This window comes from Cervus canadensis, chromosome 9 (assembly GCF_019320065.1).
Source record: "Cervus canadensis isolate Bull #8, Minnesota chromosome 9, ASM1932006v1, whole genome shotgun sequence".
Classification (NCBI taxonomy): domain Eukaryota; kingdom Metazoa; phylum Chordata; class Mammalia; order Artiodactyla; family Cervidae; genus Cervus; species Cervus canadensis.
The window spans coordinates 19,315,623-19,330,357 of NC_057394.1; the positions used below are offsets into that span (position 1 = coordinate 19,315,623).

The 14,735-nt window shown below is 40.3% G+C and overlaps 1 protein-coding gene across 1 annotated transcript in view; it reads left to right on the top strand.

Annotated features, from left to right (window-relative positions):
- DCT (dopachrome tautomerase) overlaps positions 1–14,280 on the top strand; it is a 33,210-nt gene extending 18,930 nt beyond the window's left edge. The window contains exons 7-8 of the mRNA XM_043477965.1: positions 9,150–9,351; positions 13,394–14,280. Coding sequence (XP_043333900.1) covers positions 9,150–9,351; positions 13,394–13,566 — 375 coding nt within the window. The 3' untranslated portion in view covers positions 13,567–14,280. The remainder of the gene's footprint in view (positions 1–9,149; positions 9,352–13,393) is intronic.
- The last annotated feature ends 455 nt before the right edge of the window (positions 14,281–14,735 follow it).

The window sequence follows — 14,735 nt, forward strand, 5'->3', positions numbered from 1 at the left end:
AGGGATCAAACCCAGGTCTCCCACATTGCAGGTGGATTCTTTACCAGCTGAACCACCAGGGACTCAGCATAGAATTGGAGCAAAGGTTGACAGAGTCCAAGCTTTAGTTGGACTTAGCTTTAGTCCAAGCTTAAGTTACAAGTGAGAAAAGGTTAACATCATCATCTCCTAGGCACTCATCAAGTAATTGAGGGCTTTCAGAAGAGGGTTTAGATTCTTCAGAACAGCTCAAGAAAGTGCTTCAGGTTAATCTTTAATATTGAAACAGAATGGAGAGTCTTTACAATTGATTTGTTGTCTTTGCTATTGTTACTTCACTTGTCTGATAACAGTCAGTTTGTTCTTTTGTTCATTTAGAATCCTTATTGCTGAGGCTTGTTCAAGGGCAAACATTGTGGCCAGGCCTAGATGGCAAAATGGCTTATGCTTAAAATGGTCTCTTTTATGTCAAAAAGCTATATTTGGTTCTTTCCTTTCAGACCATCCATCTCCTACCTGCCTACAAGTGTGGTGTTCTAATAAAACATTATTTACAAGAATAGTGAGCCCTGTTTACCCAGCAGGCTTTAGTTTGCCAACCCCGGCTGGAAGGGATCAATGTCTTCTGTGTAGTACGGATATCTCTTTAGTCATCTTTCTCTTCCTGCTCTAGCTGGAAGCCTGCATTATGATTTTGTGGACGTGGGATTCCATGACTTACATTAGTTCAAAGACACAAGATGTTCTATCATCCTTGTCATCATTACTTTTAATACTTTTAATGTTTTAAAATTTTGTTTTCCTTGGTATAAGTTATGTACATATAAATAGACAAAAAGCCACAGCCTTTCTTTGAAGGCACAGAAGGAGTAATGTTTTGGCACCAGTTCCAGAACTCACAATTACTTTAGACTATTGACAAAGAGTTTCATGTTGAAGCCAATTCAGCTTCAACAATATTGAGAGGCAGGTGAAAGCACTTAAGTTTACAGAGTTATGGCTTCTGGAATTTCAAATTTATGCAAACATATTGCATATGACATTTATTAAATTTGTTTTTTGTGAACTCTCTTCAAGCAAGAGAAACACACATTTGTATTCGATTGAAATGAGTATAAGAAGGTATGATGCTAAAATGCAGGAAATACTCTGAACCAATCTCTGAAATTCTAATTTTAAGGTAATTGAAGGAAATGCACACATTTATCATGAAAATTAAGTTTAGGTCACAGGAATGTTAAATAGTTCCGTTTTCAATATCAAATTTGGGTATAACCTAGAAAAGAAAAAAAGGAGGGAAACCAATAGACTGTAAAGTTAAACAGTTAACTGCCATGAAAGAAACTATGTTAGAGGATCAGTGACTTTGTGCCCAAGTCCCAAAGAAAATATTCTTAACGATGTATTTGGATGTCATCCTCTTAGAAAAGGTACCTTTGGCAAGTTTTAATTCTTGGCGGGGAGATTAATAGGTTGCACAGTTAATATTTCCTGAATAGCTCATGTGTCTGTTCTTCACCTTTTACATTAAAATTCTAAATGGAATTAAGACATACCAGCAACCTTATTTGGAGAAGGCATTGGCACCCCACTCCAGTACTCTTGCCCGGAAAATCCCATGGACGGAGGAGCCTGGTAGGCTGCAGTCCATGGGGTCGCTAAGAGTCGGACACTACTGAGCGACTTCACTTTCACTTTTCACTTTCATGCATTGGAGAAGGACATGGCAACCCACTCCAGTGTTCTTGCCTGGAGAATCCCAGGGATGGGGGAGCCTGGTGGGCTGCAGTCTGTGGGGTCGCACAGAGTTGGACACGACTGAAGCGACTTAGCAGCAAGTACAAGAAATACTCTTGACTGAAATGTATATCACATATTCTATCATGATATACTCTTATTTATTTTCTTTGTTGAAGTATACTTGATGTACAATATTGTATGTTACAAGTATACAATTTAGTGATTCCTAATTAAAATTTTTAAAATTATACAGAAGTGGATTTCTTTTAAATATCATTTTACTTTATTTTAATTATTATTTATTTATTTTTGGAGGCTGCACCATGTGGCATGTAGGATCTTAGTTCCCTGACCAAGGATGAAACCTGTGACCCCTGCATTGGAAGCTCAGAGTTGTAACCACTCTACCATCAGGGAAGGTTTTTAAGGATTATACTCCCTTGGACTGCAAGGAGATCCAAACAGTCCATCCTAAAGGAGATCAGTCCTGGGTGTTCACTGGAAGGACTGAGGTTGAAGCTGAAACTCCAATACTTTGACCACCTGATGCGAAGAGCTGACTCATTGGAAAAGACCCTGATGCTGGGAAAGATTGAGGGCAGGAGGAGAAGGGGACGACAGAGGATGAGATGGTTGGATGACATCACCGACTCGAGAGACATGGGTTTGGGTGGACTCCAGGAGTTGGTGATAGACAGGGAGCTCTGGCGTGCTGCGGTTCATGGGGTCGCAAAGAGTCAGACACCACTGAGCGACTGAACTGAACTGAACTGAACTCCATTTACAGTTATTTAAAAACGTTAGTTATAGTCCCTGTGTTTTACAGTATATCCTTGTGGCTTATTTTATAAACAATAGTTTGTAGGGATGTTTTGATCTTTAACTTGCACATGCTCAATGGTTAAATGGAGCTGAAGGGGTTCTTTTCAATTCTAAATTTTATAAGGATAAACACATACTCTATGGAGAAGAATTAAACCTAAGAGATGAACTATATGCACTTCATTATTGATGAATTATGGAGAAGGAAATGGCAACCCACTCCAGTAGTCTTGCCTGGAGAATCCCATGGATGGAGGAGCCTGGTGGGCTATAGTCCATGGGATCACAAAGAATTGGACATGACTGAGCGACTAAGCACATTGATGAATTAAGTAATATAATGGCAAACCATAATATATGTACATATCGAAGATGGTTCTAGCATTGATTGGAGTTCCTCTCTCCTAGTGCGTTGGAGGCTCCTTAGCCTCGAATGGCCTGGGAGTATCTCAGTTCTCATCTATAACCTCTTCTAACATCACCCTGGTCCTCACTTTTCAGTCTGTACTGTTTGCCTCTGATGGATGCTGAACTGGTCACATCTTCTGAAGCTGACATAATAACAGCAGAACTCTCCTGGAGTCCTCTGTTTGCATCTCTTCAAAATTTAATGCTTAAACTACAAGCTTTCTTTCTCAAGGATATCACAGCTGAATTCCTAATGCTCTTGCTATTTCTTTTATGTGCATATTATTATACCTTGTATACAATGTATATGGTATAATTATATGTATACATATGTGTATTTTGTATGCAATGCTATCATACAAAGCTATGCAGAAAGGGTGCTTTCCTCAGGTAACTCTGCCAAAATGCCTGAAAAAATACCTTCCATTCTGTCTGCTCAGGATGCAGTGCAAGAGGGAAAGAAAATTATAGTAAAATGGGAAACACCCTCTGGGCTGAGCACTGCCCAGGAGACTCTGTTGTTATTCAAATGCCCACTTTCTCTGGTGCTTTCTTGTCTGTCACTAAATGTGCTGCCTATGGAGTACTCACCTCCCTGTGGTAGAGCTTAGTAGTCAGCTATGTTGAAGTTGGGTGTCATGTAACTATTTCAAGCCTATTACATATGGCTTCTTTAGGTATGTAAAACCAACATCTTGGCTATACATTGCTTCAAATCCTTGATAGAAGAAGGCAAGAATAAATAAATATTCTATAGCAATCTTTCTGTAGGCACAAATGCTCTTCTTGTGTCAGAGATTCCACATGGCAGGAATCTGAATTTTCAGTCCCCTAAGTGAAGGCTGGCTTCCTAGGTGGCTCAGTGGTAAAGAATCTGCCTGCCAATACAGGAGACATGAGTTAGATCGCTGAGTTGGAAAGATCTCCTGGAGAAGGAAATGGCAGTATTCTTGCCTGGGGAATCCCACACACAGAGGCGGCTGATGGGGTACAATCTATGGAATCGTGAAAGAGTTGGACACAACTTAGCAACTAAATGACAACAATGACAAGAGAAGGTTGTTAGTAACTTTATCCTCTAGTGATCTTGAGAAAGATATGCATGCTTTCCTTGTACTTTATTAAGTTTCTTTATGCCTCTAAGCACAATATTTGTTGATCAATTGCTTTCTTCTGCATGGTTGCATTTAAAAATTTTTACCTTGAAAACCCATGTAATCACATTTCCTTCAATATTGCCTTGCAAGTTGAAATTTAGCATTTTTTTTCCCTTCCTGTACCTATCTTTACTTTGTTGGAATACGATAGGCTAAGTTTGTGTACCAAAATTTGTAACCTCATTTTTGAGGCACTCAATTATTAATGCTAAAATATAAGTATAAATCTCTATAGCAGATATAAGGCAACTGCAGTTTACTTTTACTTTGCTTTTATTTATGCCCTCGAATTACATTTACAGAGATAGTAGCTTATTTTCAACCTGTGTTCAACAAAGATGGGGCTTCCCTGGTGGCTCAGATGGTAAAGAATCCACCTGCAGTGTAGAAGACCTGGGTTCGATCCCTGGGTCGGAAAGATCCCGTAGAGAAGGGAGTGGCTGGGAAATCCCATGGACAGAGGACCCTGGCGGTCTGTAGCTCTTTGGGTCACAAGAGTTGGACATGACTGAGTGACTAACACTTTTCAACAAAAATACCACAGGTTTGTCAAAAGCAATTCAGGTTATTTCATTTAGGAACAGTGTTCACAACTTTATCAAAAATACCTAGTCTCCCTGTTGCCCTGCTTCTCTTTCTAGCCTCTGGATACATTGTTGCTCACAGCATTTTGTCTCTGGCCTATTTTGCATCTCCCTGGCATATGCTGACCTTTTTTTTTTTTTTTTTTTTTTAACTACATTCTATAAATTGTTTCATATGTATGTAATTCCTATTAGAGCTTTTATTGGATAATGTTTAACGGCTCGTCTGAGACCTATAATCTTCTCCTTATTACTCTTCCCCTGTTCTTTCCCTCAAAATTATGAATTTCTTTAGAGTCTCCTCTCCTCCCTAACTGTTTACACTTCCACACCTGGTGAATTCTGGTGCTTTCACCCAGTTATTTGCCTCTTACAGCATTGACTCTATCTCTTTCTCTGCCCTGAGATTCTCTTATCTCTTTTTTTAAAAATCACAGTTTGATCTCTGACTTCAACTCAGATGGTTTCTAAAAGTTCAAGAGATACTGTGTGGCCTTTCTTAGAAAACACATTCTGATACACGCCTTTTTCTGTGTATCAGTTAGCACTTGGTTCAACTGCTTAAAACAGAAAACCAAAATTACAGAACTCTAAACAACAAATAAAGGGGTTTATTTTTCTCCTTGTGTAAAAGAACTCCATTGGCAGGTGGTTTAGCCTTGGTAGACTATCTCTATAGTCATCATAAACTCCTTCTGTCTTTCTGCTTGACCATCCTTGGTGAGTGGCTGCTTCTCTTAGCTTTGCTTGCAGGCTGCTAAGATAGCTGCCACAGCTTCAGCCATCGCACCCATGTTCCAGAAAGCAGTGAGGAGGAATGGAGAGGGAAAAGGGGCCCCTTTTAAGCTGGGACAACCATCTTTAACATCTTTAACAAGATTTTCTAGAAGTCCTATCCAGTGATTTCCAGCTAAATCTCATGGATAACTTGGCACATTGCTTCACCACAAACACCAAAGAAGTTACTGAGAAAGAAGAGGAGAAAGGCTATTGGTTAAACAATCAATAGTGCTTGCTACTCTTAGACATTGTGCATCTATTGCTTGGGCTCCACACTTGAGGCAGAACTTCTGTTTGAGGCTGGCAGGCTCCTGAGGCCAGACCTGGAGCATGGAGCTCTTTCTGGGAAACTTCTAACCTTATCTGGAGCTCCCAGGATTTTACAGCACCTGATATTGTTTTCAGGGACCTACACCAACAGCTAACGCTCAGCTCCTTTTCCAGGGTTAATGCCCCTTCTCAAAGAGAACTCTTCCTGAACTCTACTTGTGAGAGACATGGATCACTCAAATTATCATGTGTTCCTTCAAAGCTGTTGCTCATTCGATAAGCTTGATGCCTTTTATTCCCTCGGGGCTTAAATTCTGTGACTCAAAGCCAAGATTTCAGAACTCAAAAAATATTTTCTCTCTGTGAAAGCCCAGGTCTTACAATTTGATGTTTTGGTTTTTAACATGTATCTTGTGTTGACCAAAATACAGTCGCAAACTAAAAGTAGAGAGTTATTTTATTTGGTGGGAATGTTTAGGACTCCGGAGTCCGAGAGGCAGCATCTCAGTAGCTCTGAGAAAACCGCTCCAAGGAGGCAGGAGGGGAAGTCCTTCTATACACAAGTTTGCAACAAAGGAAACAGGCAGTCTTAACATCCAAGATCAGATATCAAATTAAGGAATTAAGCATTCCGTGTATGGGAAGATGCAAGCCTCTGGGCTCATTGAATTGATCCCTTTCAGACGCACCTCAGCTATCTGGGGCCAATCTTGTTTCCTTGTTTGTATTGCTTCCTGCATTCTTCCAGCTCCTCTGCAATCACCACGGGGGGTGGTGTGTGGCAGCAGTTTCAGGAACCCTCAAGCCCATTTGGAGGCCAGAAATCGCTGAAGGTTGTGACGCTTCTTGTTTATTAATATGGCAGGAGATATTTTCATTTCATACTTACCATGGACTTTAAAAATCCATTCAGGAAAGAAATCCTTTCAGTAAATCACTCGATTCTTTCCACTATCTCAGTGTAGACAATTTAGGTAGAAAGCTCTCAGTGTTTCCTGAATGGGTGAGCTAGCTACAAGGAACCTCGGGTAAAATCTGAAACTATTATCTACTAAATAAGCATCAGTAGTACAAGCCAGAAAGTGAAATTGTTAATTGCTCAGTCGTGTCTGACTCTGTGCGAGCCCATGGACTGTAGCCTGCCAGGCTCCTCTGTCCATTCTCTAGGCAAAAATACTGGAGTGGGTTGCCTATGCCCTTCTGCAGGGGATCTTCCAAACTGAAGGACTAAACCTGGGTCTCCTGCATTGCAGGCAGATTCTTTACCATCTGAGCTACCTGGGAAGCCCTACAATCCAGAAGAGCTTTAGAGGTTAGGAATTGAAGTAGTTAGGAAGTGCAAAGAACTAAGAATTCAGACTGAGGGCAATCAGGGAAGATGCCTTAGTACAGGGACTCTTAAGTTTATCTTGAAACAAGACTTTGAAGCCAGAAAAGAGAAAGAGCGGTATTTCAGACCGAGGGAAACAGCGTCCACTAGAAAGGGGCCTGTTTGGATGAGTTGTTGTTCAGTTGCTGTGTCGTGTCCTACTCCTTGTGACCCCATGGACTGCACATGCCAGGCTTCCCCTCCTTCACTCTCTCCTGGAGTTTGCCCAAACTCATGTCCATTGAGTCGATGATGCCATCCAACCATCTCACCCTCTGTCACCATCTTCTCCTCCTGCCTTCAATCTTTTCCAGCTTCAGGGTCTTTTCCAGTGAGTCGGCGCTTCACACCAGGTGGCCGAAGGATTGGAGCTTCAGCTTCAGCATCAGTAGTTTCAGTGAATATTCAGGGTTGGTTTCCTTAAGATTGATTGGTTTGATCTCTTGTTGTCCAAGGGACTCTCAAGAGACTTCTCCAGCACCACCATTTGAAAGCATCAGTTCTTCAATGATCAGACTTCTTTATGGCAAGAATACTGGAGTGGGTTGCCATGCCCTGCTCCACGGGATCTTCCCAACCCAGGGATTGAACCCGGGTCTCCTGCATTGCAGATGGATTTGTTGCCATCTGAGTCACTAGGGAAGCCCTTGGATGAGTTGTACAAAATATAAAAGTACTTTGCATGGCACTGTCGTCAGCCAACAGAAACTTATTAAACATCAACCCTGTCCGAGTTATAGACTAAGCCTGAAACTCCAAAGGTGAAAAGACCTTATCTCTGACTTTTAGGAGTTAGGAGTCTCATTATGGAAAATTGATAAACAAATAAGTGATAGTATAACTTCACCAGTGCTATATTGGTGGACGGATAAATGAATTCATTTAACCTGTATTTACTGAAGTAAGTATCTCCTTTCCCCCATGTGACAAGCCCTGGAGTGACAGACCCTGCAGACAAAGAGGGAAGGAAAATCAGACGGAGTCCCTGGGCTCCCTGAACTACTAGGAATGAAAGAAGACCTCTAATGGCCTGGGCTGAACGCTCATGTTTGTGTCCTGTTGCAAAATCAGGACTATAAATGTGAAATTTTGCTGTGAATATTTAAAAACACGTAATAATTGCTGTCTTTGAAAAGGACTTTAACAGCTTTCTTGAGAAAATAAAACAGTACTATGCACATTACAACATTTTTAGACTTTCTTTTGCTGGCCTAACGCTGAGAATGAGAGGCATACAGTGAGCACATAGAAGGGTGGGAGAAATTTGAAGGCCCGTTTTGGATGTTTTCTTTCTTTTTCTTTTTTAAAATTATCCATTTGTATTATACTATTGGTAAACAGAATGTCTCCTTTCTTCCTTGTTAAAATCAAAGCATCTGAATGTTGGTTGCACTATATATCTCATCATACTTGCTTTTTTTTCTGAATGTAATAATTAACATGAATTTGTTGAAGGCCTCAAATATTCTTAAACCAGTGCTACATGTGCAACATGAACCTTACTTTGTTCACTTAACAAAGGGGTTTATGGAGTGATATGCCATACAGCCTTGAAAGTGAAAAACAAAGGGTTAGTCCTCAGTCATGTCCAACTCTGCCCTCATGGAGTATAATCTGCCAGGCTCCTCTGTCCATGGAATTTTCCAGGCAGGAATACTGGAGTGGGTTGCCATTCCCTTCTCCAGGGGATCTTGCCAGTGGGTATGTCACCAAGAAGTTCCTGTTGTCAAGAAGAACCAACTTGATTTCATTTTAGAGAAAGTTCCAGTTAGATTGGTCTGATTAGCACAGACCCATCAATATTGGCAGGGCTTCCCCAGTGACTCAGCGGTAAAAAATATGTCTGCTGGTTCTATTCCTGGATCAGGAAGATCCCCTGGAGAAGGAAATGGCAAACCACTCCAGTGTTCTTGCCTGGGAAATCCCATGGACAGAGGAGCCTGGCAGGCTACAGTCCATGGGGTCACAAAAGAGTCAGACACGACTTAGTGACTGAACACACATCCATCAGTGTTAATGCTGAATTCAACTGTCTTGCAGGTCCTTCATTCCTTCACCGATGCCATTTTTGACGAATGGATGAAAAGATTCAATCCCCCTGCGGATGCCTGGCCTCAGGAGCTGGCACCCATTGGTCACAATCGGATGTATAACATGGTTCCTTTCTTCCCTCCGGTGACTAATGAGGAACTCTTTTTAACCGCAGACCAACTTGGCTACAGTTATGCCATTGATCTGCCAGGTAACGAATGCAACTTCTAAACGCGTGATTCATTAATCTTCTAAAGAGGCTTTCTTTTTTTTTTTTCCTTTCTTTTTCTTCTAAATCAAGACCTTAAATTGAAGTGCTCAGATCTAGTTAAGTTTATTGGCAATTTTTTAGAGTATGTATACTTACAAAATGAGCCTTTAAACTACCAATTAAACATCAGAAAAGGGACTGTTGGATGACTCTTGTTTTAGAAAATTGAAAGTTGTTAAGAGAACTTATTTCAGGGCAAGTATCTACAACTGCACCTGATCTGACAATTGAAAACCAGCCATGGTTTGAAATGCCTAACCAATAAAATCAAAATGCACTAGCCACAGATGGATGAGGACTAGCAGAACCTTTTAGAGATCTTTACTTAAAGGCAAAGCTGAGTTTAAGGTGAGGCAAATGCAGCACTTGCCTCAGGCACAAAGTTCAAAGTGAAGCCAAAAATTCAGTAATTGAGCTAAGTAATAATATAATGCAATATTATCAAAACCCCAAATTAATACCAAAAAAAAAAAATCCATGGTGAATACAGTATCAAAAATTTAAAGCCAGGCTGTTGTTTGTTTATACCTCTGTGTTAGTTTGTAAGTAGGCCATTTATTTTTTTCCCAGTTAACCCACACCACCTCTGCCTGATGGGTTTGTAAAGATGGCAATGACCTGCCAGTAGATTGGGCTGTGTGGGACTTCATGGGTACTTTTTTAAATGAACTTTTGGAAATCATGTTTTTATTCTTTTTTTAAAAATAATTTTACTTATTTATTTTTGGCCGTGCTGGGTCTTTGTTGCTTTGCGAGGGCTCTCTCTTGCTGCAGTGAGCGATGGCCACTCTTGCGGTGTTCAGGCTTCTCACTGCAGTGGCTTCTCTTGTTGTGGAGTACGGGCTCTTGGTGCGTGAGCTTCAGTAGTTGTAGCCCTCTGGCTCAGGAGATATGGCATGTGGAGTCCAGAGTATGGGCTCAGTAATCGTGGCACATGGGCGTAGCTGCACAGGCATGTGGAATCTTCCCGGACCAGGGATCGAACCCATGTCCCCTGCATTAGCAGGTGGAGTCCCAATCACTGTACCACCAGGGAAGTCCTGAAGTCATGTTTTTAAGTTGTAGATTTTTTATTAGCTTTTCCACTTGGTTCAAAATACAGAAAGATATTTTGATAAATGTAGGGGCATACTTTTTTTTTTTTCAATTTGCCCAGGCCCCAGTACAGCTCCATGTGCCATTTAAAGAACCTGCAGACAGGTTGATGAAGGAAAAGTAAAACACTAAAAAAAAAAAAAATCTCGTAATTTGTCAAGAAGCTGAAAAACTCTCAGTCTATGTGCTGGTGGCATTTTCCCATTAATGTCTATTTTGTCTCCTCTAAATCTCAGCCTGCAAAGTAACTAAGACCATTTCTGAGGTCACATCTCTCTCTCTCTCTTCATGTCTTACTCCCTCCCAGCCCCTTCTCTCTCAACTTTCAAAACCTTTCAGACCCTGGACTCTGTCCTCTGTTTTTCCTTCCAGTTCTACATCTACTGCAGCTTGTTCTCTTTACTGATTTGAAATTTCTCTTCTTTGGGCAGCTGAGGTGAGAATGTCTCTTTGAAACTTTTCTCATTTCTTTGAGATTGAACATAATAATAATCAGAAAGTTTGGCATGTGCTTCTGACCATGCTTCCATGTCCTCTGACATCGGTCACTTAACAGATATAACCCGAGAGTCTAAATATGCCCAGGATGCATTAACTCATTAGAAGATACAAATCACATTCTTTTATTGGTTTAATAAAAATTTACATCCATTCTGAGGAGACATAACTATAACTCAAGATTGAAGAAGGGAGAGAGGGATTTGGGAAAGGAGTTGGGTCCTGAACTGGATCAAAGAGATGGAGGGACTTCCCTGGGGGTCCAGTGGTTGACTCCACGCTTCCAATGCAGGGGTCTCAGGTTCAATCCCTGGTCGGGGAACTAAGATCCCACATGCTGTGCTATGTGGTCAAAAAAAGAAAAAAGTTTTTTAAAAAAAGAGATGGTAGGTTTTAGGTAGGTTGGAGGAAAGAAAGGGGCATTTTAGATTGAAGACAGGGAGGGAACAGGATTGTGAAAGACACGTGTAGTCCATATAGAGGACCGTGAGCAGAAAGCCTGGCTGTAGTGAAAGGCTTGAGTAATTAACTGTGAATTAAGGTTGGATCTGAGAGAAGGCCTGGTTACGAGGGACTGTAAAAGTCGGGCAGAAACCACAATAAGATCCCACTGTATACCCATTAGGATGGCTGCTACCAAGAAAGCAGAAGATAACAAGTGTTGATGAGAATGTGGAGAAAATGGAATCCTCATGCATTGCTTGTGGGAATGTTAGCATAGGCTCTGTGAAAAGCAATATGGTAGCTCCTCAAAAAATTAAACACAGAATTACCATGTGATCTAACAATTCTGCTTCTGGGCATAGACCCCAAAGAATTGTAAGCAAGTACTCCAACAGATATTTGTACACCTCTATTCATAGCAACAGTATTTGCAACAGGCAAAAGTTAGAAGCAGTTGGAGGGAGATGTAAGAGGGAAGGGATATATGTGTGCCTATGGCTTATTCATATTGATGTGTGGCAGAAATCAACACACTATTGTAAAGCAGTTATCCTCCAATTAAAAATATTTTTTTTAAAAAGTGGGAACAACCCAAGTGCCCACTGACAGATAAGCAAAATAACAACAAATAAAATATGGTCCATACATACAATGGAATATTATTCAGCCTTAAAAAGGAAGTCCTGACACATGCCGTAATATTGGTGAATCTTGAAGACACGCTAAGTTAAATAAAACAGTCACAAAAAGATAAAACCTATATGATTCCACTTATATGGGGCACCTATAGTAGTCAGATACATAGAGACGGAAAGAGTGGTTGCTTGTTGCTAGAGCGTGGGAAGGGATAGAGGTCTAGAGAATTATTATTTCAATTTTGCAGGGAAAAAAATTTCTATGAATGAATAGTGGTGATGAATGCACAACAATGTGAATGTATTTAATGTCACAGAACTTAAAAATGGTTAAGGTGATAAAATATATGTCATATATGTTTTGCCACAATTAAAAAAAATAAGTAATTTTTTAAAAAAGCTAGGTAGAGGAGTTTGGACAATAACAAAGGCAATCATTTTTGGCTCCTGAACAAAGAAATGACAGAATAAAAACCTGTATTTTAAGAAGATGAGGATGGCATTTGTTGCAGGAAAAGACAAATTAAAATCCTTTTGGAGAAACCCCATCAGAATGAGTCAGGGTCCTCTGTGGGCCTGGAGAGAAAGGACTAGAAGGACAGTCTTACATTTAGAGAAGTGTAGAGTACAGAAAAACTGTACTTCAGAAAAATTGATTTTAAGAACAACTGACCAAGGATAATTTTTAAGGAAATGACAAATAGGCATAAATACATTAGAAATGAAATCCATTAATTTTGTGGAAAAGTGCTTATAAAATACATTTGAATAGAGGATTGCATTTATCATGTGATGATTCCGATTTCATTCACAACTATTTAAATGGGTCCAAATTTCTTCTACTTTTGCTCTTGAATGACCCCTGTTATAATCTCTAGTCTCATCTGTCTTACTCACTGATCACTCCATAAAAAAGCTAGAGACAACAGCAGAATTTCTAGACCTGACTGTTGTATATTTTGCAGTTCCCCAGATACCATTTTAGCATGCACTTTTACAAATGAGTTTCTAACTCACAAAAGTAGTTATATACTTCCTTGGAGGGTTTATTCTGTATAAGTATTTATCATAAGGAATTTTTAAAATACAATAAGCTATATTCAAACAATGGAATGTCATTTTCCATTTCCACAAAAAAAAATTATGGATATGATAAATAGTTCGTAAGGAAGGAGAAAAATTTTATTCCAGTGTGCTTTTTCAACAAAAGCACACATGAAAGACAAATTGGTTTATTCTTCCCTTTTCTAAGGGTATGCAGCTGATGAAAACCCCAATTGTAAGACTCTTTTCTTCTGCTTTAATTTCAGTTGAAGAAACTGCAGATTGGACCACAGTGCTCTCAGTGGTCACGGGGATGCTCGTGGTTTTGGTTGTCCTTTTTGCATTGCTGCTTTTCCTTCAATATAGAAGACTTCGAAAAGGATATACACCCCTAGTGGAGACACAGCTAAGTAACAAAAGATACACCGAAGAAGCCTAGATGCTCACGCCTTGCTCTAGTGAACAGGCTGACCAAGCCGTAGTTCTGACTGACAATCTGCAAGTGAATCCTCACTGTTCTTCCTTTGTTGAAGAGCTTTGGCATAGCCCCTTCTGTTATGGTGATGATCCCCAAGTACGGAAGATGCTTCACTCTAGTTTCTGGTTTGCTTGTTTGTTTAACAAACAAGCTAAAGTGCTTGAGGGTATCTCTACCATCAAACAAAGGTAGAGCTGATGACAACTGGTGGTATCTGATAATAACTCCCCATACTGATTGATTAAGCCTCCTCGTGTTTTGACCCCCCAAAATCGATAGAGTGGACTCACTGAAATATGCAGATCAGTGAAATTTGAGAACTGGACCAGATCATGGTTACATCTTTCTTAACTCACGTGTCTTCCTTTGTAAAGGGCGGCAGAAAGGTGGCAGATGCTACATGAGTCTCCAAGGTCTCTTTTAGGCGTAAAACATCTATGTTTTTAGGTGGCTTCCTGATCATCTTCCCGAGGCTTCTTTTTTCTTCTTTTCTCTTTTTCTTTCCAGTCTTTAAAATGGCCTTGAAGATGAAAATAGGCCTTATTTTCCATATGGGAAGAAGAATGAATGAATGAATCATCAGTTTGGTTCTTTTTTATAAATTAGATGTTACAGAGTTTATAAAGTGTCTGCAGTTCTTAACAGCAGAGCTCTCACAAGAATCAATAGCTGAATGAACATTGATCCTATAGTGGTAAGTGAACAGATGAGGATTAAATTAGTTTAAATTAATCTAGTTGATTAATATACTGTTTTGAACTTATTAATGAGTACAGCATCACTCTTTTCGGGAAAGTCTGACTGGAGAAGGCTGGTGAGACTCTAAGCCTGAACAGGAAACAATTTGATTAGCATTCCATTGCCCTGAAGTCTCATTTGGCTGAAAGTCAAAGTCGCTCAGTCCGGTCTGACTTTATGCAACCCCATGGACTATACAGTCCATGGAATCCTCCAGGCCAGAATACTGGAGTGGGTACCTTTCCCTTCTCCAGGGGATCTTCCCAACCCAGGGATCAAACCCAGGTCTCCCGCATTGCAGGCAGATTCTTTACCAGCTGAGCCACGGCCCCAAACCAGTTCCTTTGCTGGGTAACGTCAGATGAAAAATTGTTCAAGCATTTGACTTATTT